The sequence below is a fragment of the Lepidochelys kempii genome, chromosome 7, assembly GCF_965140285.1.
Source record: "Lepidochelys kempii isolate rLepKem1 chromosome 7, rLepKem1.hap1, whole genome shotgun sequence".
Lineage (NCBI taxonomy): Eukaryota > Metazoa > Chordata > Testudines > Cheloniidae > Lepidochelys > Lepidochelys kempii.
The window spans coordinates 58,021,663-58,049,361 of NC_136386.1; the positions used below are offsets into that span (position 1 = coordinate 58,021,663).

Genomic DNA, 27,699 nt, shown 5'->3' on the forward strand with positions numbered 1-27,699 from the left:
GCCTGCATTATGAAGGAGGCCAGAAGAGATTATCATAACAGTCCCTTCTAGCTTAAGCTACTAAAAATTATTAATGACAAGCATAACTAGGCTTTTCCAAGTAAGATAACTTTGCTTTCCTTCTAATTAGCACAATGCAATAATCTATATTTAGAGACATGAAACATGCATGAGATTTAGAGAACCATTTTAACTAGTTTAGATACTACTGTACCTTTAATTTATTTAGCTTTTGTTAAAAGCATTTAACAATCGATCTAGAGGATATAAAGTATAACTTACAAAAATATAAATCTTGGTTATTTTTAGTATTTAAACATATTACTATATAGTTTGTGTTATTCAGAGAATATATATGTTTAACAATCTGAAATTAACCAGCAAACAAGTGACTGTGGAAAAGAGTTACATACAAATTTTGTAAAATATATATTAGGGAAAGGTAACCAAAAGTGGTTATATTAACATACTGTATATATAAAAGCTTATACAGTACACTACATTTTAATCCCAAAGAAAAATGTACATATTAAGCCTTTTATTACAGCATTCTTTTTCAGTATAAATATGTGGATTAAAAGGTATAAGTGAGTGTTTTAGGCACAAAAAAAACCTTACAATTTTTGTACAAAAAATATGATTCTAGAGTAAGCCTGCTTTTGCAGAGTCCATTTTTCACCTTCTTGGTTAGCTGAAGAGATAAAACAGTCAGGAAAATAGCACCTAAGAATGTATCTTAGTCTTCTGTTTATGGCAAATTGTTTAAGTAGAAGTGATTACGCTAAATGCCAGATTTCTTAGCTAGCCAGGTTAAGAAGAGGATTTTTGTTTGTTTGTTTGTTTTTGTTTTTTAAAGTGAGGGAATTCTGGCTGATGAATCCCTGTTAATTTGCAAGACACATGGTGACAATAAGGGAGATCTTTCGAGGGGAGCTTGTGTATTACTTTAGAGTCTCCTCATTCTTTCTGTGGATGGAGTTGTAGACTTGCATTCATTCATAAGCACAGGCCAATTGATTTCCCATTCACAACTTTCCCAGTGTAGCTGGGCAGGGGGCGCTGGTCTCCTTAAAGGAGCATTGGCGTAGACTTATCGGCAGGCACAGGTTTCCACAGACATATTGGGGTACACCTTTAAAACAACATTTTTGTTCTCGTCAAAGAACAAGACGCTGAGGGAGTTCATCTTGTCAGGAACGCAGCAGGGTTCGGGAATGCCTGGAATGATTCCCACGGCTTTTACAATGCTCTGGATTGTGGCATGATTCGATGGCCGCACAATCTGGAACAGAGAAGGAAATAAATTACCCCTTCATTTATGGGAAGTCACTTTCCCATGGGCTTGGAAAAGAACAGTAGGTTTTTTTTTTCTTTTTTGAACACATGAAAATATGAGCCCAGATCATGGCTTCTCTCAGGCCAGTGAGCCAGAGGGGTGCAAAGCACAGAGACACCCCCTGCCCCCTTACCTGGACGGGATTCTTAGCCAAGAGGCAGCTATCGGTCAGACTGCAGTGCTCACACTCCCTTTAGCTTGTGCATATAGGAGAGCACTGGCTAGCACTCCATGACCTAGGATGGGGGCATGGCGAGGCTACTGCAACTTGCAGCTGGAGTGAGGCGATTCCCTCTCCCTGCTATGTAGACAGGTCTCACTGCCTTCAGCCCCTGCTTGCTCACAATAGGTTCTCCCTTTTCCTCCACCTCAGCAGGTGTCTGGCACCCAGCGGCCTGTGATGTTTGGAGGAAACCATTGGCTCAAAAGCAAAAGGGGTATGAAGTGAGTTTGCAGTTCAACTGGAGCAATAGTGGTGCCTTAAACCACTTAAACCCAGCTTGTGTTACTTTTACTACTGGTTTTCTAATAGCAACAGACCAGTGATGTTCAGCAATGGGGAGACTTTAAAAAGGTATGACAGAATGGAAAGAGTTAAGTACAAGGTAATAAAATAAGCCAGGAATAAGTTCTTAGTATTTGGATCCAGGTACTGAAAGCACACTTCATCCAGTACTCTGCAATCCAAAAAACGCAGTTCAGCTCCAGCTTGTTGCTCAGCTACTTTATTAGGTACATAACAGCTCTTCGCCTATGCTGGCCAAGCCCAGCTGCAGGGAGGTTTACATACAAGGTGGTACCACAATTCCAATTCATGTCATACACTACCCAACTTACGTACAACTTTCTTAGCTACTAACATATGTACTTCTTGCATGTAAGGACCAATCGCTTTGCAGATTTAAGGCAAGCTCATCCTCTCAGGGTATTCCTTCCTACTTTGCTTACTATAAACATACCCACAACAGTTGCTTTCTATAAACATACCCACAATTGTTAGTTTCTGCCTCCCTTATTTACTAACAAGAGTTAATTGTTTCAGCAATTCCTTGTTCAGGCTTGTCTTAACTTGGGGATGCTCATATCTTAGTTAGCACTACATTTGATAGTCAAACCTTGATCTGGCCATATGGGGAAACATTTGCCATGAACAATTGTGTACCAAATCGGTGCACACAGTTTCCGCAAACACATGCCTGCAGATCTGAAAATCCAGGGTTTCATATGAAGGAAGTCCCTTCACCCACTATTGAAATGCAGCAACCTCTAGGATGGAACATGGCAGCTGTTGAACAGCACACAGCAGCATTACACAGCTATTTAGGATAGAAACAATACCACATGCAGCTGAAACTGTAGGATGATTTAAGAAGGTAGAGTTAGTTTTTCCCTGCCATAACAAAAACATTGCTGCTTTCACTGAAATGAAAAACCTGGCATGCATTTGATTTTTTTTATATACAGGGAAGGGTTTTAGGAGAACAGGTTTGATCCTCTTACTTTAACAGTCATAACATAATATCTCTTGCTGCTTTTTAGCGACAGCTGCACATCAGTACAAACTCAGCCATGCTAAAATTTTCAAATGTTCTCAAACTAAACCAAGGAACTTGGCTCTACTATGAGGGTACGCTATGTGCTGGTCCTTCAGGTTCCAAGACAGTGTCCCTACGACAAGTCTTGTCGAGCGCCTTATCCTTACTCAGTCCAGGCTTAGAATTTTGCCAGTCTTGCAGGAAGCCTGGCCCAAATTTTGAGCAACTGTGAGCTAGCTTTTGCTTTATCTTTGTACCAGTGCATGCTCGTAAAGGAAAGCTTGCAAGAGTCAGAGCTGAAGGCACAGCAGGGATGGTGCTGAGGCAGTGGTATAGTCATGGTCCAGATGTTACATGGTAGTGAGTTTAAGCTACACACTGCAGGCCAAATTCTGTCTTCATTTACTCCTTATCCAGTCCCACTTCAGGAGCAATTTGGTCCTAAAAGTACAGAAGGGTGGGGCTGACACAGGGGAAAAAAACAGCCAGGAGGTGTAAGATAAAGTAGCCACCCCACACCTTGTATCTTACACCTTCAGACCCTCATTAATTGCTTTCCTCTTCTACAATCCCACCAGGTAAGAAGTTATACCTACTATGCCAATTTCCTGACTCACGCCAGCCTAAGAACTGGGTGTTATCTTAGGGTTTTGACTTCCCCCTCTCCTGGAAAACAGAAAAACCAGGCAACACTTAACTAGTTTCAGGAAAGTTTCATTTTTGGCTTTGAGCCTTGGACAAAGTGAAACTCATGGGTTTGAAATCTCACAAAGGCTGAAAGTGAAAAAGCTCTCACTACCATAGATCTCACAGACAGGCACTTGTGGCATGATTATAAAGCTCCTGGTCCTCCACAGTTATTAGACAGGACGAGGGTGTGTTGCAGCAGAGAGCTTAATAAATATGGGAACTTCCTGGCAGAGGGAGTTCTCTACTTGTTGCTGAAAGCATGATTCTTGTGTTTACGACTTCACCCTACATGGTGTCAGCAGTGGATCCATCTCCCTAAAGGAGTAGAGGAAAGAAAAGAGAATTGGAAAATCAGAGAGGAGACCTATGAAAGCAGGAGCAGGAAGAATGCAGAGCCTTATCTCAGCACAGCAATGGAGCCCATAATGCAAATGGCTCCATCAGAGAAGTTTGATTTTGTCAACTCAGGCAGCTGGCCTGGCTGGATCTGGAGATTTCAGCAATTCCAATAGATTTCTGTATTAATAGAAAAAACACAAGAGTAGCAGGTAAATGCCCTGATATTTGCCATGGGTGATGCTGATAAATTATGTGCCCTATCCGTCACTGATGAGGAAAAGAAAGACTACTACAAAGTGAAAGAAGCTTTTGATGTCCATTTCATAGGCAGACAGAATATTATATATGAAAGGGCCAAATGTAATAGGTGGTGCCCAGAACAATGGGAAACAGCTAAGACTTATTACTGGAGTAATAGTAGTTCATAGCCTTGCAGAACATTGCAAATATGGAATGTTAGAGGAACTAATAAGACACAGGATAGTTGTTGGTATAAGCAAGACCAATTTATCAGCACAGCTTCAGTTAGATCCTGATCTCACACTAGCAAAAGCTATAGCAAAAGTGAGAATGCAAGAAACCATAAAGAAATAGCAATGTGACTTACATGCTAGCAGCATAGGGGAGACTGCATTAGAAAACACTGACACAGCAAACAGAAAAGAATGTATGTGAATGGAGCAGTCAGACCAAATTTACAACATAAGAACAATGCACAACTGTGGCGGGGGAGGCCAAAGAACTATAGTAGGGAAGCTTGGAAAAATTGTGGAAGTTGTGGAAAGACACCATGCCATGAATGGCAACAATGTTCAGCAAAAGAGGAAGAACATGGGAGAAGCGACAAAAGGGGGCATTTTGCAATAGTGTGCAGGTCACCAAGAGTAGCGGAAACAATCCAAGAACAAGTGTTATCATCAGAGGACAATGAATCCTATCTTCTAGGGACTTCATCTCTGATAGAACAGACAACACCTTGGTACATAAATAAACAGTCAAAATCTTAAAGTGAATATTGATATTGGGGCAACAGTCACTGCAATTCCAAATACAAATTGTAATTGATCCCGGGTTGGAGATCTTCAAAGACCAAATGAAATTGTATGTGGGGCTAGAACACTGGATGTTTTGTGGCTAGTTCCTTGGAAAACTGGAGATGGGACAGAAAGTTCTTCAACATATATACATGTAAAACAAAGACTGAAAACTCCCCTACTAGGGTTGCTAGCAATATAAGGATTACACATAGTGGAGAAACTGGAATGCCTTGATGGCAAAAACTATACAGGAGATGTTTCCACGTATCTTTACAGGGCCAGGAAAGCTGTCAAAAAGTACAAAATAAAACTGGTGCCATCAGCGACTCCTTTTGCTCTCTCAGACCCATGCTGCATCTCTATACCTTTATGAGGGAAAGTCAAAGAAGAATTAAAGAGAATGAAAGATATGGGGGTTATGTTCCAGACAGAAGAATCCACTGACTGGTGTGCAGGGATGGGTGTAGTACCAAAGCCCAATTTCAAAATCTACATTAGTGTGGCTCTTACATAATTTAATAAAAAGCCTGTGCAGAGAAAGACACATGCTTCCCACAGTTGATCAGACATTAACTCAGTTATCGGAAAGTCCTCTCAGAGTTATATGCTACAGCAGGCTTCTATCAAATAACCCTGGCTAAAGAATCTATACGGCTAACTACGTTCATCACCCCATTTGGAAGGTACTGTTTCAATCATCTTCCATTGTGCATATCTTCAGCACCAGAACATTTCTAAAGGAGAATCTCACAGATTCTGTCAGGTTAGCCTGGTGGCCTCTGCCATGCAGATGATGTGTTGGTATTTGGCAGAGATAAAAATGAATCCAGTGAGCGACTACATGCAGTTTTGAGATGCTTCCAACAAGCTGGCATCACTCTGAATGAGAAATGTAAATTTGGAAAGGAGAAGATAAAATTTGTAGGACACATCATTAGAAAACAGGGAATTCATCTGGACTTAGACAAACTGAAGGCATTAAACTGAAATTAATGGTAGCAGGTTTAAAACAAACACTAGAAAGTATTTTTTCACACAATGCACTGTCAACCTCTGGAACTCCTTGCCAGAGAGTGTTGTGACTGCCAGTACTATAACAAGGTTCAAAAGGGAGCTAGATAGATTAATGGAAGATAGGTCCATCAATGACTATTAACCAGGATGGGCAGGAATGGTGTCCCTAGCCTCTGTTTGCCAGAAGCTGGGATTGGGTGACAGGGCATGGATTACTTGATGATAACCTGTCTGTTCACTCCCTTTGGGGCATCTGCCATTGGCCACTGTCAGAGGACAGGATACTGGGCTTGATGGACCTTTGGTCTGACCCAGAATGGCCGTTCTTATGTTCTTATGCATGGATCACTTATTACTCGCCTTACCTGAACCCAAATATGTTTCTGCTGCAAGAAGATTCCTGGGCATAATAAATCATTTGGGGAATTTGTTAGCAAATTTAGCTCCTCTGGATCTGGGGTAGCCCACAACAAAATGCATTTAATAAAATAAAAAAAACTACTGCTATCTCCACCTATTTTCACAAAATATTTGATAAACTATCCAACCCAGTAGCAGTGGCCGCATCTTCACGTGCTTCAGGAGCAGTGCTCTCAAAAAAGCAGCCAGAAGGAGACCACAGACCTATTGCATTCATATCAAGAAGGCTCACAGAAACCAAGCTCAAGTGGAAAAGGAAGCTCTAGCAATCACTTGTGCTTTTGAATAGCTCAGTTAATAACTGTTTGACTTGAATTTTAACATAGAAGCGGACCAAACACTCTTAGTCTCATCATTGGGTTCAAAACCACTGGATGATCATCCACCTAGGGTTCAAAGATTTTCACTATGGCTGATGCTATATTTTCTTTCAACATTAAACACATATCAAGGAAAGCGCGCCTAGCAGCAGGTGCTACCTAGAGCCCCAGCTGAGCAGCCACCAATGGAAGAAGAAAAGGCTTTAAAGAAAGATGTCAAAGTCTCCATTGATCTGGTCCTGGCAGCAATTTCAACATCTGCTAGCTGACTTCAGCAAATTAGAGATGAACAACTAAAGGAAGAGACTTGCAGGAAAATGACTCAGCTCTGCTAAAGAGGGTGCGATGGAAGGAGGCAACTCTAAAGAGACCTATCACCATATAGGCAGGAACAAAACAACCTTCACATGGCTGATCGCCTGCTTCTGAAAGGACAGCACATTCTTATCCCCATGGTACTTCAGAAAGAGGTGGTCTTCAAAATCCATAAGGGACACCAAGGTATAAACATATGTGGGGCATGAGCACAACAATTCATATGGTGGCCTGGTCTGAGTAGGCAAATTCGGACCTTAGGGCTGCAAGATATGAAACAAGAAAAACAAAACAAAATAAAACAACTGATAGAACCATTCCTTTCTACAAAGCTACCTGACCAACCTTGGCAGCAGGTAGTCACAGATTCATTTTTCTGGAAAGGACATACATATATTATTACAGTTTATTACTTCTCCAGATATATTGACTTGGCTATAGTTTCACAGACTCCATCAGCACAGGTCATCCAGAAATGAAAGTCAATATTAGCTAGCATGGAGTTCCTGAAGGCCTTATAACAGATAATGGACCTTAATTTACCTCTGAAACATTCCTAGCACTTTCACAGGACTTTGAACAACATACTAGTAGTCCACAATAACCCAGAGCAACAGGGAAGAGGAGAGAGCGGTGCAGAGTTTCAAAAGACTTCTGCAAAATCAGTGGACCCATATAAAGCACTCTTGGCATTTTTGTCAACCACCACTTACATCCTGACTATCTCCAGCAGAAGTTCTGCTGGGAAGATGACTGAAGATGCTTTACCTGTGTCACTGATCAAGCTTAAACCTAAGTGGCCTGACCTTAAGGAATTTTGAAAATGGGATGCTGAAATAAAAATTCAGCAGCAACAAAACATCAGTGTTCAACACATAACAAAAGCACTACCTGAACAGAGACCAGGGAACAAAATGGAGATCAAAAGCATCCAGACATTTGAAACTTGGCAGAAACTCCTGGATCCTACCTAGAGGAGACTCCAAAAGGACTTCTTCAGAGGTTCATCTTCAGTATTTCCCAATGCCCTACACAGGGAACTCCACACTCTCACACTCTCTCTTTCCCTCAACAGAAGTGAGAAATGGTCTGGGAGATTCATCAGCTCACCTCCAAGGCTTAATCTTTAAAGTACTGTTCAGGACTATTTACATGGAATTGATAAGAGGACACAGTAGAGTAAATAAGCTTATTTTGAATGGTTGGGAGTACACATGTTGGTTTTATAATTTAAGTTTTAATCTTTCAGATGTGGCATGGTTGTAGAGTTCCTGGTTCTCCGGAAGGAACCAGGATGTGTTGTAGAAGGGAGCTTAATAAGCACAGGAACTTCTTGGCAGAGGGAGTTCTCGAGTTGCTGCTTAAAGCGTGGCTCTTTGTTCATACTCTCACACTACAGCACTGATTTTCCACAATGACTCAATGCTAGGTAGATGCTTATAGACACAGAGCCAGATCCACAGCTGGTGTAAGTCAGCATAGCGGCACTGAAGTCAATGCAGCAGTGATGATTTACATCACCAGAAGGGCTAGGTGGTTGACATTGACAAGGGTGCGGTCCTGGAGATGTTGTTAGCAATATGTCCTCCCTGACATAAACCATGCCTCTCTGGAGGGGACTGGATGGCCCAGGAGTTGGTAAGTGGCTATAGAGCTGCTCCCCTTAGTAAGTGGAGTAGAATCCAGAGTGACTGAAAGTCATGAGGCTCATTTGTGAAATTCTCACTGATGATGGTGAACACTTATGTAAGTAGTCCCACTGAGAGGTTGCTTGCCAGCATGAGGAAGGGTTCCAGTTGTGTGGGATAAGTCTCATGACTACAATACTGGTATAGAGGGCTACAGCTGGTGCAGGTGGGATAAAAAAGGAGGAGATGTTTGTTGCATTATACTTCAAGAATATATTCACTTGTGCTGAGGTCCAGAAGGAGGTGAGAGGAAAATCAGTTGATAGTCTCTGGGTAAAGATAAAAGGGGGAAAAATAGAGGTGATATCTTGATAGGGGTTTACTATAGCCCATCAAATCAGGAAGAGGAGGTGGATGAGGCCTTTTTAGAACAAATAACAGAAATACCCAAAACACAAGACCTGATAGTAACGGGGGACTTTAACTACCCAATGACAGGTTTCAGAGTAGCAGCCGTGTTAGTCTGTATTTGCAAAAAGAAAAGGAGTACTTGTGGCACCTTAGAGACTAACAAATTTATTTGAGCATAAGCTTTCGTGAGCTACTAGTGAGCTGTACTCCTTTTCTTTTAACTACCCAGACAGCTGTTGGAAAAGTATTATGGCAAAACACAAAATTTCCAGTAAGTTCTTGGAATTCACTGGGGACAACTTTTTGTTTCAGAAAGTGGAGGAAGTAACCAGGCGGACATCCATTTTAGACTTGATTCTGACCAACAGGGAGGAATTGGTAACAAATCTGAAGGCAGGCCCGCCAACAGGGGCAAAAGGGACAATTGCCCAGGGGCCTGGGAGATTTAAAAGGGCCTGGGGGCCCCCAGCTGCAGCTGCCAGCAGCACAATGGGGCTAAGGCAGGCTTCCAGCCTGCCCTTGCTCTGCACCGCTCCCAGAAGCAGCTGAAACGTCCCTGCAGCCCTGGGGAGGGGTCTGCATGTGCTGCTCCTGCCCCGAGCGCCGACTCCACAGCTCCTATTGGCCAGGAACTGAGACCCCATGGCCCCCCTGCCTAGGAGCCGTTGCCAGAGGGGTGTGCCGGTCACTTTCGGGATCTGCCTGAGATAAGCACTGACCCCCTGGCCCCCTCCTGCACCCCAACCCCATGCCCCAGACTAGAGCCCGCGCTCCCTCCTGCACCCCAACCCCATGCCCCAGACTAGAGCCCGCACCCCCTCCTGCACCCAAACTCCCTCCCAGAGCCCGCACCCCCTCCCACATCCAAACTTCCTCCCAGGTCCTGCACCCCCACACACACCCAAACTCCCTCCCAGAGCCTGCACTCCTCACCCCCTGCTGCACCCAAACTCCATCCCAGAGTCCGACCCTGCACTCAGTGTATTCAAATTGGAAGGGCCAGATGAAATTCATACTAGAGTACTTAAGGAACTAGCTGAAGCAATCTTAGAACCGTTAGCAATTACCTTAGAGAACTCATGGAGAATGGGCAAGGTCCCAGAGGACAGGAGAAGGGTAAACATAGTATCTATCTTTAAAAAGTGGAACAAAAAGGACCCTGGGAATTATTGACCAATCAGCCTAATTTTGATACCTGGAAAGATACTGGAACAAATTATTAAGCAATCAATTTGAAAGCACCTGCAGGATAATAGGGTTATCAGGGATAGCCTGCATGGATTTTTCAAGAACAAACCATGCCAAACCAACCTAAGTTCCTTCTTTGACAGGGTTACTGGCCTAGTGGATAGGATAGGTGGGAAGCTGTAGCTGTAATATATCTTTGTTTTAGTAAGGCTTTTGACAGAGTCCCACATGACATTCTCATAAGCAAACTAGGGAAATGTAATCTAGATGAATTTATTATAAAGTGGGTGCACAACTGGTTGAAAGACCGTACTCAATATCAATTGTTTATTGTCACACTGGGTGGGTATATCTAGTGGGGTCCTGCAGGATTCAGTCCTGGGTCTGGGTACTATTTAATATTTTCATTAATGACTTGGATAAGGGAGTGGAGAGGATGTTTATACAATCTGCAGATGATACCAAGCTGGGAGGGGCTGCAAACACTTTGGAGGACAGGATTAGAATTCAAAACGACCTTGACAAATTGGCGAATTAGTCTGAATTGGACAAGATGAAATTCAATAAAGTGCAAAGTACTTCAATTAGGAAGGAAAATCAAATGCACAACTGAAAAATGGGAAATAACTGGGTAGGTGGTCGTACTGCTTAAAAGGATGGGGCCGGGGAGGAGTGGTTATAGTGGATCATAACTTGAATATGAGTCAACAATGTGATGCCTTTGAGAAAAAGGCTAATATAATTCTGGGGTGTATTAAAAAGAGTGTCGTATGTAAGACATGGGAGCTAATTGTCTTGCTCTACTTGGCACCGTTGAGGCCTCAGCTGGAGTATTCTGTCCAGTTCTGGTGCCACACTTTAGAAAAGATGTGGAGAAAATGGAAAGAGTCCAGAGGAGAGTGACAAAAATTATAAAAGCTTTAGGAAACCCGAGCTATGAGGAAAGGTTAAAAAAACTGGGCATGTTTACTCTTGAGAAAAGACTGAGGCGGGACCTGATAGTCTTTCAATATCTTAAGGGCTGTTATAAAGAGAATGATGATCAATCGTTCTCCAGGTCCACTGAAGTTAGGACGAGAAGTAATGGGCTTAATCTGCAGCAAGGGAGATTTAGGCTTGATATTAGGAAAAACCTTCTAACTCTAAGGATAGTCAAACTCTGAAATTGGCTTCCAAGGGAGGTTGTGGAATCCCCGTCACTGGAAGTTTTTAAGAACAGGCTGGACAAACATCTGTCTGGGATGATCTAGGTTTACTTGGTTCTGCCTCCGCACAGGGGGCTGGACTTGATGGCCTCTCGAGGTCCCTTCCAGCCCAACATTTCTATGATTCTTTTGTTGGGGAGATCAAAGTGAACTGGTTAGTGGCACTCAATTCCCAGCAGACAGGCATCCACACAATCAAAACTGGCCACCATCAGAAGTGGCAATTGTTTGGCAATCCCAGGCTAGTGATTGACAGGCCATGGAAAAGGGACTTATCCCTTACCTCACAGGAAGCCTCTCCAGGGCAGGGGAGAGGCACTTGGGCAAGGTGTGTCAGTGTGCAGTGCTGATTCCTGTGTTTTGGGCATAGATTGAGGACTTCACTCTCTAGTCAGGTTTCAGAGTAACAGCCGTGTTAGTCTGTATTCGCAAAAAGAAAAGGAGTACTTGTGGCACCTTAGAGACTAACCAATTTATTTGAGCATAAGCTTTCGTGAGCTACAGCTAGCTCATGAAAGCTTATGCTCAAATAAATTGGTTAGTCTCTAAGGTGCCACAAGTACTCCTTTTCTTTTTACTCTCTAGTCAGTTCATTATTAAGATCCCAGCAGAAAGGAAAACACTTCTCTTCTGATTTGTTGATGCTCAGCATCCCAGATGTACCACATGGCTCCAGTATTGTATCCCACAAATAGAGCACTTAGTTCTTTAGTTACAGCATATCAATCTCCCATTCCTGTGTTGGCTGGTCTAGGACAAGTTTTCAGAGCAGCCTGAACCTGACCTCTAACTTTTATGATATCCAAAATCACATCCCCACATTTTTGACCACCTCGTTTTGGGTGACCACGTTTTTACATGTCCCAACATTTGTATTTGCCCTTAGAAATAGTATTCTCCCCCCCCCCCCGCCCCCCAAACTCCTGGAAATTAAGTAGTTTGCCTGCTTGGAAGTGGATAGCTGAAGACTGTATCCAAAAAATTAGTTTCCCTTCTCTGTGCTCAAATTGTGGGTGCTCAAACTTAGAAGCAATGACAGAAAATTTGGCTTTATATCTCAGTATTGTATTTATTTTCTCTGAAATACAAGTTGTGAGCAGCCAGTAAGCAGACTTTCCAGAACAGTGGGATATAACAAGAGACGGGCCCAAACCAAAACCACAGATCTGAACCCACACAAATTTTGGATCTGCATCTATCAGAATTTCAACTCTGTGGCTCAGATACATCTACATGCCTAATACTTCTGAAGGCCAAGTAGTGACAGCATGAAAACTGGATTTATTTTGACACCTGAATAACTAGAGGGACCTACGTCTATAGTTTGCTGTTCCTTACCTTAGAAACAACTTAGCCTATTTATGATATATTTCAGATTTAAGATTTTTTTGTATTCTGACTAAGAATTCTTCACTTACTTTTGGCCTGGAACAGCAGCTTTAATACAGAAAAACTGACATAATCAATTTGTTCACAAGAACCCAGATTTTTTGGTGCAAAGGGGCTTATGGCTGAAGCACAGGATTGAGAGTCTGATGTACATTCTATGCCAGAGACTTCACAGGTGGCCTCTGTGCCTCTGTGCCTTGGTTTCCCCATCTGTAAAAAGGGATGACACCTATTTCAGTTTTTGGAGATTCTCTGATGTAAAGCATTATCCATTATTTGTGTGATTCATAGGCTAAGGCCGGAAGGGTCCACTGTGATCATTTAGCCTGACCCACTACTTAACACCGGCCATAGGACTCCCTCAATTAATTCCTTTTCAAACTAGAGAAGATCTTTTCAGAAAAATATCTAATCTTGATTTTAAAATTGCCAGTGATGGAGAATTCACCACAACTCTTGGTAATTTTTTTCCCAATGATTAATTACTCTCATGGTTAAAATATGGTGCCTTAGTTCTAGTATGAATTTGTCTAGCCTTTGGATCTTGTTTGTTTGCTGGATTGAGAGCCCTTTATCATCAAATTTTTGTTCCTCATAAAGGTACTTATAGGCTGTGATTAAGCCACCCCTTAACCGTCTCTTTGTAAACTAAATAGATTGAGCTCCTTCAGTCTCTCACTATAAGGCATGTTTTCCAAGCCTTTAATTATTCTCGTGGCTCTTCTCTGAACCCTCTCCAATCTATCAACATCCTTGTTGAACTGTTGACATCTGAACCGGACACAGTATTGCAGAAGTGGTCGCCAAATACAGAGGTAATACAACCTTGCTACTCAAAAGTCCTCAGTATGTACATTATGCTTAACTGCTCATCTAAACAGTTTGCATGTACACAAGCATTTTCTATGTAAGAACATAAGAATGGCCATACTGCGTCAGACCAATGGTCCATTTAGCCCAGTATCCTGTCTTCCCAAGAGTGGCCAATGCCAGGTGCTACAAGGGGAATGAAAAGAAAAGATAATCATGAAGTGATCTATCCCATGTTGACCATTCACAGCTTCTGGCAAACAGAGGCTAAGGACACCATCCCTGCTCATCTTGGTTAATAGCCACTGATGGACCTATCCTCCACAAACTTATCTAGTTCCCTTTTGAACCCTGTTATAGTCTTGGCCTTCACAACATCCTCTAGCAAGGAGTTCCAGAGGTTGACTGTGTGTTGTGTTAAGAAATACTTTCTTTTGTTTGTTTTAAACCTGCTGCCTATTAATTTCATTTGGTGACCTCTAGTTCTTGTGTTATGAGGAGTAAATAACACTTCCTGATTTACTTTCTCCACACCAGTCATGATTTTATAGACCTCTATCATGTCCCCCTTAGTCGTCTCTTTTCCAAGCTGAAGAGTCCCAGTCTTTTTCATCTCTCCTCATATGGAAGCTGTTCCATACCACTAATCATTTTTTTGCCCTTTTCTGTACCTTTTCCAATTCAAATATATCTTTTTTGAGATGGGGTGACCAGATCTGCATGCAATATTCAATATGTTGGTGTACCATGGATTTATATAGAGGCAATATGATATTTCCTGTCTTATTATCTATCCCTTTCCTGATGATTCTCAAATTCTGTTCTCTTTTCTGATTGCCACTGAGTGGATGTTTTCAAAGAACTATCCACAATGACTCCAAGATCTCTTTCTTGAGTGGTAACAGCTAATTTAGACTCCATCATTTTATAAGTATAATTGGGATTATGTTTTCCAATGTGCATTACTTTACATTTATCCACATTGAATTTCATCTGCCATTTTGTTGCCCAGTCACCCAGTTCTGTGAGATCCCTTTGGAACTCTTTGCAGTCTGCTTTCGATTTAACTATCTTGAGTAGTTTTGTATCATCTGCAAATTTTGTGACCTCACTGTTTACCCCTTTTTCCAGATCACTTATGAATATATTGAATAGGACTGGTCCTAGTACAGAACCCTGGGGGACACCAATATTTACCACTCTCCATTCTGAAAACTGGCCATTTATTCCTATCCTTTGTTTCCTATCTTTTAACTAGTTACTGATCCAGGAGATGACCTTTCCTCTTATCCCATGACAGCTTACTTTGCTTAAGAGCCTTTGGTGAAGGACCTTGTGAAAGGCATTCTGAAAATCTAAGTACGCTATATCCACTGGATCACCCTTGTTGACCCCCTCAAAGAATTCTAGTGGATTGGGGAGGCATGATTTCCCTTTACAAAAACCATGTGGACTCTTCCCCAACAAATGTACATTTGTCGGGTTTCTGAAGTTGTATAAGTTGTGCCCTGCTTTGAAAGTGTGTTATTTAAAAATCCAAGTCTCTACAAAATTAATTCTCTCCATATCTCATAAGAATTCCATAGATTATCCTTTCCAGTATTTTCAAGTATTATGGTGCCCTGTCGAGGGAACAAATGATATCTACACATTTGGATGTTGAAGAACATCTCCAGTGAGTGTAGAAAACTCATTTGTCTGGTACTGCTGAATGAGTAGTTAGATAGATGATTGTTTTGACATATGTGGGTTCTAGCAGCGAAGAGGAAAAGCAGGAAATCATAATAACCACAATGTACATCTTGGGTCAAATCTAGAAGGCAAAGCTCCCACAGGACTTCAGCTTGGAACTTTATTAATAAGTTTCATCTACTTCTATAGAAGGAATTCAGAACACTGCAGTAACATTATTATAAGATGTATTCTTGAGCCCCATTAATGTAGAATCTTCCCTCCCATCCAAAAGCAAGTTGAAGATTTGGTGATAATAGTTTAATTCATTGCGTATGCCTGTGGTTTGAGGTCATAAAACTAGAAATACTGGGATGAAGTGTAAGTTGCAGATTCATATTAAGAAAAATGCCTTAATGGCTATATCTGTTAGGTTTCAGAATAGGCTCTGAATAATTTGGTGGAAACCCTATAGTGGACAGAGCACTGGACTGGAACTCAGGAGACTTGGGTTTATTTCCTGGCTTCAGCACTAGCCTGCTGGGTGACCTTGGGCAAGTCACATCACCTCTCTGTGCCTCAGTTTCGCCAACTGTAAAATGGGTATAGTGATACTGACCTACTTTAAAAAGGGCTTTGAGATCTGTGAATGAAAAGCACCATTTAAGAGCTAGTTATTTGCATTAAACTAGATTGGGCGGCGCATTTCAGCATTGTGAAGAAGGGAAAAATCCCACTGTAGAAGGAGCAGTTAGATGGACTAAGTAATCTTAAAATCAACTTATTGCAAATAAAGACAAGTGCATCAGCACTAGAGACTCATACTACCTTGGGCATTGGAAACTCGCAAGCCCCAGCACAGTAATATGCATCGAATGACTTGGGAGATATGATCCATTCATTCCAGCCAATGTCGGCAAAGTCCACTTTCATGTATCTTCTAGAGCAAATCCTGGGCTCGTTCCACTGTTTTCGTCTGGCTTTCTTCATGGTTTTCTCATCAAAATGTAGCATCTGAGATTTTGAGAGCAGCTCTGTGTTTTCTTGCCCTTTCCTCCTTCGGTCCTTGCGTGAGGTTTTGGGTTTTAGGGACTTGTAGGCACTTTCCCATATGTCATGTTTGTTGTATTTGTTGTTGTTATACTCCACCTCTGGCAGCTCGTTGTTCTGGATAGAGCTGGAAAGAAATATGTCCCTCCTCACCCGGGTGTCTGTGGAAGCATTGGGGGATAGGCTGGTTTCCCCATCGCTGGAAGGGAATGGATCATATCGCTGTAGAGTCACGGCCACACTGTTGGGTTCTGATATGGCCAGGTCATTAGCATAAACCAGTATGTATGGTAAGTGATTGGTTTGCTGTTTGGGGAAGCCCTGGTATTTCTCTCCAGAGTCAAGCTCCGCACAAAGGACGAGCTCACCATCCCGTTTGGATTCCTTTATGATGTGGGAGATGTCCTTCATCTGCCAAGCCCCCCGCCTGTGGAGGAACACTGTGACATTCCCTTTCACCAGCCCATAGGCGGAGTTCTGGAGAATGCTTCGGAAAACGAGGCTGAGCCGTGGGATCTGGGGCAAGTGGAGGAGGCGGCAGGATGAGTTCTTGGAGCGCTTGCAGAACGCTTCCCGGTGCCGGGGGCGCTTGTCCGAGTAAAAGTGAAATGTGGCAGTGAGGATCAACTCTGAGTCCTGCATGGACGTTAGATTGAAGCAGTACAGGGGCTTCTGGTCCAATAGCTCTGCAAGAGAGTGAAGAGAGACCAACAGATCAACACTCAGGGGACAATATATAATTAACCATGAATGCGAAGTGTCGCTAAATAGTTGGGCTTACAGACCCAATGCTCTTCTCATGTACCCCACTGTAGGCCAAGAGTGACTGGGCTCAATGGAGTTACACCAGCTTAAAACCAAGCTAAGTGAGAGGAGACTCAAAGCACCTAGAGACCCCAACAAGGTCAGTGCCCCAGTGTGCTAGCCTCTGTGTAAACACACAGGACTCCCTGCTCCAAAAGAGTTTATAGTCTAGGCAGAGAAAAGAAAGATGATCATCCCTGCTATATAGATGGAGAACAGAGACATAGGGAAATTAAGTGACTTGCCCAAGGTCACACAGGGAGTGTGTGGCAAAGATGGGAACTGAATCCAGACCTTTTGTATTCCGGCCTACTGCCTTAACCGAAAGACTAGCCTTCCTCCCAGTTCCTTCTGCACTTCCTCATTCCTATTCCTTCCCTACCTTGCTCCCTTTGCTACATCCCTCCCACAGGTCCTCTCCCCCATCCTGAGAGAAGGAACAGCCTTGAATCCAACAAGCTCAGAGCTCAGGAAGCCAGCACCCAGGATTTGCGTTCAGCCTATATACACACATGCACGCCCAAAGGTCATTCTGCTGCTGTGTAACCATCTTCCCATTGGCTGGGACAAAGCAGCCACGCCCCCATGACAGTTACCCCTCCCCTTGTGCATTGTGCTGGAGCCAAGCAGGTTCCTCCCAGTCACCAGGGACTCTGATGCTGGCACTGACAGCAGCGAGACAGTATCTCCTGTGCTCATAATGCATCCTCTATGAGTGCCCAGCTAGCACGGAGAAGGAGGAACTGACCTGACTGTTGCGTGCAGAGTGGCATAGTGCAGAGGTTCTCAAAGTGGGTGGCATGCCCCCCCAGTGGGTATGAAATGTATTCTGGTGGAAACGCGAAAAGCGTTACGAAAAAAATTTACTGTGCACATTCAGAGCTGGGCAGCTGGAGAGCAGCGGCTGCTGGCCAGGCCCTCAGCTCTGAAGGCAACGCTGCCATCAGCAGCAGCAGAGAAGTAAGGGTTCCAATGCCATACCAGAGCTTGGTGCCCAGCTAACAGCCGATGCTCTCCACTCTGCCTTCAGAGCTGGGCGAACAGAGAGTGGTGGGTGCTGGCTGCGCATCCAAGGAGGGCAGAAGATACTACAGACACAAAGAAGGGGGCACGATCAAATAAGTTTGAGAACCACTGGCATAGTGGACAGAGCAGTGGCCTGGGACTCAGGTAACCTGGGTTCTACTCCTAGCTCTGCCACTGCCCTGCTGGGTGACCATGGACAAGTCACTTCATCTCTCTGTGCCTCAGTTTAACCACCTGTTAAATGAGAACAAGGATCCTGCTCTGCTTTGCAAAGTGCTTTGAGATCTATGTGTGAAAAATGCTAGGTAGAGCTGGGTATTAATGCAGTGAGGACAGGGCAGACTAACAGGATGGGGCACAAGGGAGGGGAAGTGCAAAGCAGAGACAGGATGGGGTGGCTCTCCCATCCCACCCTTTGACCTTCCTCATGCTCTCCTGCTCCTTCCCCCATTTGGCCTAGAGGCCCTCTGGTTCCCAATAGCTGCCCTCAGCCATCCCTGGCTTTGTCACCACTGCTTCTGCTAGGTGAAAGGTTCCAGTCTCCCTGGATGCCCTTCCCTCTGCTCTGGGTACCGGTGCAAAGAAGAAGGGACTATTTGTCTCGGACGAGGAAAGTCCCATGGAGCTCTGAGACTGAGGTAATAGAGATGCTTCTAACTGGAGATGGGCCAGAACCAGCCCGAGTGAGATTTTGGGATACTTAGGTTGGGAGCCAGTTCCAAGCTTTGGGGCTTGCCCATGGCTACTAGTTGGGTAGTTCATAGGCCATGTGTACCTTAGAGGATCTCCAGTTATGTGGCACTAAGGAGGAGCCACCAGAGAGTCAACCCAACAGGGAGGGAGGGTTTCTGGCTGCTAGGAAGTGGGGCTAGCTGGGATTTTTGCCCTATGTGAGTTCTAGCAACTCTGCCTCCCCTTACCAGGCAACTCGTCTGCCTGTCTGCTTCCTCCTTGCCCCAGTGCCAGTTCCCAACAGGAAACAAGCAGAGCCCTCCTTAGGAGGAATAGGTATAGCTCAGTGGGGCAGGGCTGTGGCGGCCACAACAGGTGGGGCAGCAGCACAAGGCTACCAGCTTCATTGCAGGAGAGGCCTGTCTGTACTCCAGCTTCTTTGCAGATGAGGGCCAAGGCAGCAAGAGGGAGTCAGAGGTGAGAGATGCAAGGGGGAAAAGAGGCCAGTGAGAACAGATCGGAGGTGTGTAACCCTAGAACACTCAGTCCTAGGGGTATAAGGATGTGGAGGTTCTAACCCTCCCCCCCCCATTCCCACCCTCCCACTTCTGCAGAGAAAGTAATCTACTGATCCAGAGTGTAGGACTGGGAATCAGGAGATATGGGTTCTACTCCAACACAGGGTTCAGGCAGGTTTGTACTCGACGTGGCTAAGCCGTGCTTCCCCAGCTACACTATTTATATACATACTAGCTCTCATTGGGCTAGCACGGGTATGTGTACGTGGGCTGGGGAATCACACTCCTAACTTGTAGCCTAAGTCACTTATATTCCTTGCCTTAGCTTCCCTATCTCTGTAATAGAGATGAGTGCTTACCTACTTCCCAGGACTTAATACTTAGCTCTTATATAGCTCTTCTCATTCACTGATCGGAAGGCACTTTACACAAGTGATGGGTAAAACTACTCCTGTTTGACAGAGGGGAGAATAGAGGCAGAGAGAAGGGAAGTGAGTTGGTCACAGTCACACAGTAGCTCAAGAGCTGAGACTAGTAGCCAGGTTCTACTCACAGTCCAGTTCGATATCTGCTAGACTCTGCTGCAACTGTTTACAAAATGCCTTCATAGCTGCAGGTACACACGCAGAACTTCAGTGCAATATAGTTTCATACCCCATCACCCCCTTTCTCCACCCCCCAACTACTAGGGATATGGGCATGAAATCAGGGCTCTGCTAATTCTTCCCCACCAGAAATTAATTCATAATCACACCAATCAAGCACACAGCTGGTGCTGAAGAGACGTTGGACGTCCTTCTGCAGTGGCCAAGTAGTAGCAAGAGACCCAGGTGAAACGGATTGGGGAGGTAAAGGCCCCTCAACAGCTTTAACTAGTGTGGAATGAAGCTGCTAGACTGTTAACCAGGCCAGACTGATCACAGTGTTGGCTGCCAGTTCATTTCCTATTGAAGTTATCTGGGACCCAGTTATTTTCTGAGGCTACCTTTCCCCTTCTGCCCCATCCTAGCAGTTATGGTCAGTGGGGAACATCAGTTGCTGATTCCCAGCGGAACTCACTATCGGGGGTAAGGTGCCATCGGCCACATGCACACACCGTAGTGCTTATGTCTGCTTTACATGCACAAGGTTCTGGATTTGAGTCCCAGTGGGACCAGCTGATCCAAAGAGCCACCAGTTGCAGTACAGAATGGAAGATACACCTTCATCCAGGCCTTCTTGTAAGTATGCAAATCAACTGGTAATTAATATGACTATTTCCAGGGAATAATCAGACAGGAGACTAAGGAAGATGCAATGTAGAATATGGGAGGGTGTGGAATATTGCTCACTGTTTTGGGAGGGCAGTTGACAACAGAAAACACATCTGAGGTTTCCAGAGTATTTTAGATAGGAACTAAGACTAATATTCCTATAAGTCAGGTAGTATGTTTCCCTATTTTACAAATACATTCTCTCATTTCTATTTCTCTATTTAAGACCAATGTTTTCAAACTTGGGTGTTTGATTTTCAGAGGTGCTGAGTACCCACAGCTCCTGTTGTCTTCACCTGGGACAGTGGGAACTCATCATATCTGTAAATGAGGTACTTCTACATTTAGGAACCTAAAATAGATGTAAATCTCTAACCTTTGAAGATTTTCACCTATAAAGCTTGTCTGAGGTCACCCACCAAACCTATGGCACAGTGGGACTTCTAATCCTATACTTTAGCCAGTAGACCATGCTTCCTCCCTGTATGCAGCATTTGGGGGTCTAGTTTAATGCACAGGGGAAAATATACTTTGTTTTGGCACATATGTCCAAGTTCTGGTCCTACTGTAGTCAGTGGCAAGACTCCTATTACACAGGATTTGATCCTTAGGATTCAAACCTGACTCTTAACCTCTAAGCATTGCAATATTCTGCATGCAAAATACCTGTGTAATTAGCACTTGTACCATGTGCTGTTATTCCGTGGAGCAAGTAGCTATTCAAACCATCCCCTGAATTGTCCCATAAGGTACAGTTTATTCAAGTTTTAGAGGGCCATTTGAAAACGGCACCAGAATCAGCAGACCGTGCCCTCAATCTGTTATATATCAAAACAAAATCTTGGTGTTTTTATTTATGTGACACAGCCGTAAGGGCATTCCTGGCTCAAAAGAGTGGTAGCTTCCCTTCTAATTTATCCATAGCCCTAGGTGTAAAGCATTTACATATTTCAAGAGCTGCATGGATCTGAAAGGTGTAAACACCACAGGGAAAGTCTGTCCTTGGAGTCCCATAGCATAGGGTTCCCACTGAAGACAATGGAAACCAAGGACACAGCTGACAACAGAATATAGCACGCCAAGGAGGGCAAGAATTAGGATGATCTAGGGTAATATAAATAAAAGTAGCAGGATGAAAACAAGCACAGGAAAGCTTAGATTGGTTGTTAATCGTTAGATCCGTTAGGCTATGGAATAGCCTCAAGCAGTCCAGCTTCTACTCTGTTCTCCTGGAGACATTTAAGACTGGGCATTACACTGGAGAATGTCTTGTAGGGTACAATGCCATATGTCTTGGGGTAGGGTTGATGGAGTAAACTCCCTAATCGGTTTATTTCCATCTGATGTCTCTGGTGCTATGTACAGCAAAATGAATACTTTTACCTGCTAAACTCCACTTTTTACTTGTTCCAAGAACACATGGCATCCCCTAAAAACACCATCATCAGCCTTACAATAGTCTCTGAAGTAATGGGTCATTTGCCCCCTTATCATATTGACATCTACCTTGACATCAGTTGGCCGGGCTGAAAAAACAGGCCTTCAATTGATATTGTTGATGTTAGCTAGCCAAAGCATCTCCGCTGTTCTTCACACTTTAATATAGGCATCTAATCAGCAGTAGCATCTGGATGCCTAAACCAACCTCAGAGCCCCATTGTGCTGAGTGTGGTGCACACACAGTAAAAAACAGTCTCTGCCCCAAAGAACTTACAGTTGAAAGAGACCAAGGAAGAAGTATTAGCCCTATTGTATAGAAGGGGGATGGAGGCATGGAGAAGCTAAGTGACTTGCTTAAGGTTACACAGGAAATCTGTGGCAGAGCCAGGAACTGAACCTGGACCTCCCAAGTTTCAGCCCAGTGCCTTAAAGAAGTCCAAAGGCTACAGTGCTTCAAGCAGAGATGGCTGGAAAAGGGAATTTCCATTTAGCTGGAAATTCCACAGTTGTGACACTTCGTTCCAAGGCAACACAAGACACTGACATTGTGGAATTTCCATTGAAATGGGATGATCCAATGACATGAGACAATCCACTTTTGTGTTGGCTTACCAGGTGACATACCTGCAGCCAGCCAGCTTACCTGCCCTGCCCATCTGCCAGGCTGGAAATGAGGCTGGCTGGTTTCTTTTGAACCTGTTGACAGAATTGACACATTCCCACAGAACATTTCAATTCTGTCTGTGACCCTAAGAATCTGTCAAAATGCCACCTGACAAAAGGGTTCATTGTTCTGTAACAGTAGCTCCTGAGAGGCCTGATGAACTCACTACACCCAACACATTGCTTTTATAGTATTTATCCAAAGATCCCCAAGAAAGTGTCAGACTGTTGAATCAGCATTTTCCGACGGAGCAGTTTTCCCACTGGAAAATTTTCAGCCAGCTCCAGTCTCAAGGGTTAAGTCTAGTCATACAATCACAAGGTGAAGTCTAGTGACAGGTAGCCCTCCAAAGGGTCAGCATTCAGGTTTCATTTGGGTAGCCCCAGTTTATTCAAGCCTCTGGAGACTGGGAAAGTGGGGCTAGACATATCAACAAGCTTTCCCATACCAACTACCATGAGCAGAAGCAGAAACAGCCTCTTAGCATTTCCATGTCCTGCTGGACACCAGGCGTGGCCACTGCTCCAGTCAGGAAAGCATGGGAAAAAGTGTCTCTCTGTGATGACATAGCCATTGTTTTGGCAATATAGAGGTCCATGGTCCAGATGAAGGAGTCCGGCTGTTCAGCAGACACTCCACTAGGGGACTCCAAAGCAGTTGCATGACTTCAGACTAGAGCTAGGCTGCATTTTGAGGAGGATTTCAACATTTCAAAATTTGGTTTCATTCCAATTCAGAACAAAAAGTCCAAAATTTTGATGTTCTCCACAAAATGGAATGGGACCCTGGAAGAGCCATGTGGGCAAAGTGGCAGGAGACCAAGTTGCCTGTGCCTTTATTAAGCTCTCTTTGTGCATGTGCATTATGATGCAATCTTTAAGTACATGATTGCATTGCTATTCCCACATCTGCATGACCCCTGTCTTATTCAGTGCATAAGATGGAGGTACTCAGGGAGTGAGTCGGGGTTGTGTAGCAAAGGAGGCTGGTCTGTGTTGGAGCCCTGCTTTGTTTGTTCACGAAGTTGGGAAGCGTGTAGTAATGAGACATGAACGGAAAGGACAGTCTCGTGGTTTAGACACGCTTGAATACTGCCCAGGAGAACTGAATTCTGTCTGCTGCAAAAGCGTAGGTGATTCTCAGCGAGTCACAGGTGGTCATAAATTGTGCGTCCGGCTTTCTGGATGCCCAGTGGGAAACATCTGGGGCCAGATTTGCAGAACTGCTGAGCACTCACGACTGCAGCTGAAGCCATTTGGCGCTGTGCTTTGAACATATGGAGTTCTGAGTGCTTGGAAACAAAAATCAAGCCTGGGGAGTCTCAGATTGGGAGCCCGAAGTGAGCGGATACTTTTGCCAATTTGGGCCTTAATATGTTTGCCTCACATCCCCATTTGGAACATAGGGTTGGTGCCTCCCGGTTGTCCAACACCCCTATGAGGTAATGCCATTGCTCTTTGTGCAGCACTCTTATTACAGCAAGGAGCACTACAGATGAGCCCACGAGGAAGTTAACTTGGTATTCGGTGCAAAGTTTAGATGGTGTGTAGCAAATAGGGCACAGAGCTACATTTGAATGAGGAAGATGAGAAATATTGACTCACTACTCAGTCAGTGAGCACCATCCATGCTATGCAGTGAATGAGGCAGGGATCCAGTGGAGGAAAACATTAGTAAGTGATCTTGTCATTAAAGACAGTCTCATAATGTATATGTACCAGGGGGACAAATTAAGATCACATGGGCAACCCTAATTCTGGCATTTCTTAACTTCAGAGTGCTTGATCCAACTGTCTTTTAAATATGTAATATGATATATCCTAATGCAAACAGCCTTATGTTACAGCGGACCATATGAATCTTAGGAAGGGTGTACCCAAGAATTTTTTTTAACCTAGAGCTATCACTGGAAGAGGGAAATGAACAGATTTTATAGCTGCCACATTGTTTTGCCTATCGCAGTAAAGGGTTGCCATAGATGTGATCTGAACAGAAATTTCATGTATGTTGCTAAAAGAAAGTGATGCTTCCCTGCCCCCCAAATTTCCCCTCTTCCAAGAACTCTAGAATAGCATGAGGGAAAGGAAGGGAAAATCAGATCATTTCTCCCATACTGGTCTTGGGCACCCTTATAGTTAATCTCAGAAAATAGTGATCCATATTTTGTAAATTACCAGGGACAATAATGAGAAAAGAATGTTATTTCCTTAATCACTCAACCACAAGGGGCCTGGTGGAGGGGCTTTCCTCTTTCAGGCTGCTGAAGAAAGGAGATCTAGTAAAGAAGACACTAGGTTGGGAGTCAGAACACTGGTTTCAGACCTGGCATTGCAGTTTACTCACTGTATGAGTCTGGGCAAGTTACTTCCAATGTTCTGTGCCTCAGCTGGACTATCAATAAGATGGATATAAAAATACCCGCCTTTGTGAAGTTATGTTGATCTGTGACACTGTGGGTAAGAAATGTTCCTACTTATATGCTAAGTACTATTACATTTCAATAAATGGTATGTGTGTGTGTTTTAAAATAAACTCAGCCACCCAAGTCTATTCGAGTTACTTTAAAAACAGATTAACCAGAGTATGAGTAAGATTACATCATAGGAAAGAAGGAATTGGCTTAACAGATCAGACCAGTGGTCCAGGACCCTGTCTCAGGCAGTAGCCAGTATTAACTGCTTCACTGGAAAGTGCAAGAAATGCTGTAGTAGGACGATAGGGAATCATCTGCCATTGGGGAAGTTTCTTCCTAGGCCCTGTCAGTAAATGGTTGGCTAATGCTCTGATACAGGAGGGTTCATCTCCCTTCCAAATGTCTGGGGTTTTTAATAAAACTCTAGAAGTGCACATTAACCTTACACGAATTCAACTGAGCATCAGCTCTGTGCAGAAAATGTTGTTCATTTTAAATGACATTTTACAGATACTTACAATGCTGAAAAGTAAGTTAACATGCATTTTTATAGCGATGACTTGCTAATAACTGCTTACTATAAAATCTTACATACTGCATTGCACTTCACAGAATGCAAATGTCTTTAAAAACCTAAGAAATCCTGACACAGATTCAAGTTTTGAATGTGCTTATCTAAAACATCCTGAATGCACTAAAATGAAAAGCCTCTTTTGAAGTGAGAAAAATGATACATGTATTGGAATTCCAAAAGGGAGGGTTTTTTTTTTATTTTGCTGATCTTTCCTAATTTAGTCTAAACAATATCTTAACCCTGTGCTGGAAAAGGTTTCCCAAAGATGCCATTTGCCCAGGCACTAACCTCAGTGATGTAATTTTTTTTTTAACAAAGTGCCAAATAAGCATCAGTCTAAATATTGAACATGGCTTTTCTTCAGTTAAGTGACGGACAGTTTCCTAGATTGATTTATCAAACGCGTTTCAGAATAAAGCGTTTTGGATGCAGCCGGTCTCCTATTGCTGCCCTACATCAAAGGAAGACAGATTCCCCCACCCGCTCTATATCTTTTTAGAGCTAATACTAGGTACCACGGGAAGAGAGTGAGCCGTTAGAGAAGTCCCATAGGTGGCGCTGTTTCTAACAGCAGCTTCTGGGAGTCTTTGAAAGACTTGGATGCAAAAAAAAAAAAAAATCGGTGAAGTTTGCACAGTTGTCATCCTAGTTGGGGACTATTTAATGATCTTAGGAGCGAGGAGACCCCTCTGAACTAGCGGGAGGGCCTCTGGGCAACCGCTTCCCCTGGCTGATAGCTTTCTGCCAGGCCAAGGGCTGCTCTCAAAAAGGCGGACAGTAGTTTTTTGGTAAACAAATGAGTACTCTGCCGGCTTCTGGGCACGCAGGAAGACTGGACGTGGCTCCCGGAGCAAAGCGACGGGGCAGCGTAGGTGTTACTAGCAGGGAAACGTCCAGCATTGCTTAGGGATAGCTCAATGGTTTGAGCAGGGGCCTGCTGAACCCAGGGTTGTGAGCTCAATCCATGAGGCGGCCATTTAGGGATCTGGGGCAAAAATTGGGGCTTGGTCCTGCTTTGAGCAGGGGGTTGGACTAGATGACCTCCTGAGGTCCCTGCCAGTCGAGGATTCAATGATCTAGGCAAGGAAGCCCCCGTCACCGACACTCCGCACAGCTAGGGACAGCTTCGCAGGGGTCCGCCTGCACCGGAGGGCCGGAGCTCTGCCCACGATCCCGGGGCCCCCCAACCCCGCAGTGCCTCTGACCCCCCTCCCAGCACACGCGGATCTCCCCAAGGGGCTTACCCAGCCTGGCTTTGAAGCTGCGCACCGTGTTGCCGTCCCCAGGCCGGCTGCCTTCCCGGCTGTACTTCTCGTAGAGTTTAAGCATGTGGACAGCTACCGCGTCCTGAGCGAGGCTGCCCAGCGCCGGGGAGGGCGAAGAGCCCCCCGGGGGGTCCCTGCTTGGGGAGGCGATGGCCAGGGGAGCCGCTGGGGGCCTGGGCTTGCGGCTGGCACCTTCCTCCTCCGCGGGGAGCGTGTGGCAGCCCCCCTGCCCCAGCGCCCAGAGCAGCAGCCAGCACGCCAGGCGGCCGGCCATCGGGGGGATCCTGCTGCACCGAGACCCGCGGGGAGCTGCGGAGCCGCGCGCCGGCTCGGGGATGCTGCAGCCTGGCTAGCGGCGCCCGCTGGCTGGGGCTCCAGGTTCCCCCTGCTGCAGCCGCTCTCCTGGTGCCCCGGGATGCGGGCTGGGGTGGGGAGGTGGGAGCGACCCCTCCGCGCTGCTGATGCCGAGCCCGCTCGGCCAATCCCCTGGCCCGCGAGGTGAGCAGCGCTGGCACCGGGGCTGGGGGAGGTCGGGCTGGGCTGGGGGCACGGGGGGAGGGACACACACCCGGCCATGCGCGGCTCCGAAATTGACTCGCCGGGGGGCGAGGGTTTCCGGGGGCTGGGAAAGTTTGCAGGGAGCGCTACAGTTCGTTCCCTCTGCTTCCAATACAGCGTCTGCGTTAATTCGAGCTCAGCCACTGATGGGAGA

General features: G+C 44.7%; 1 protein-coding gene across 1 annotated transcript; it reads right to left on the reverse strand.

Annotated features, from left to right (window-relative positions):
* Window positions 1–301: 301 nt before the first annotated feature.
* Window positions 302–27,468, reverse strand: GDF10 (growth differentiation factor 10). The gene is made up of 3 exons (XM_073354892.2): window positions 26,967–27,468; window positions 16,137–17,044; window positions 302–1,282 (listed from the first exon to the last, which is right to left on the reverse strand). Exons 1-3 carry the CDS (start codon window positions 27,259–27,261, stop codon window positions 1,091–1,093), a joined length of 1,395 nt encoding a protein of 464 aa, XP_073210993.1. The 5' UTR covers window positions 27,262–27,468; the 3' UTR covers window positions 302–1,090.
* Window positions 27,469–27,699: the final 231 nt, after the last annotated feature.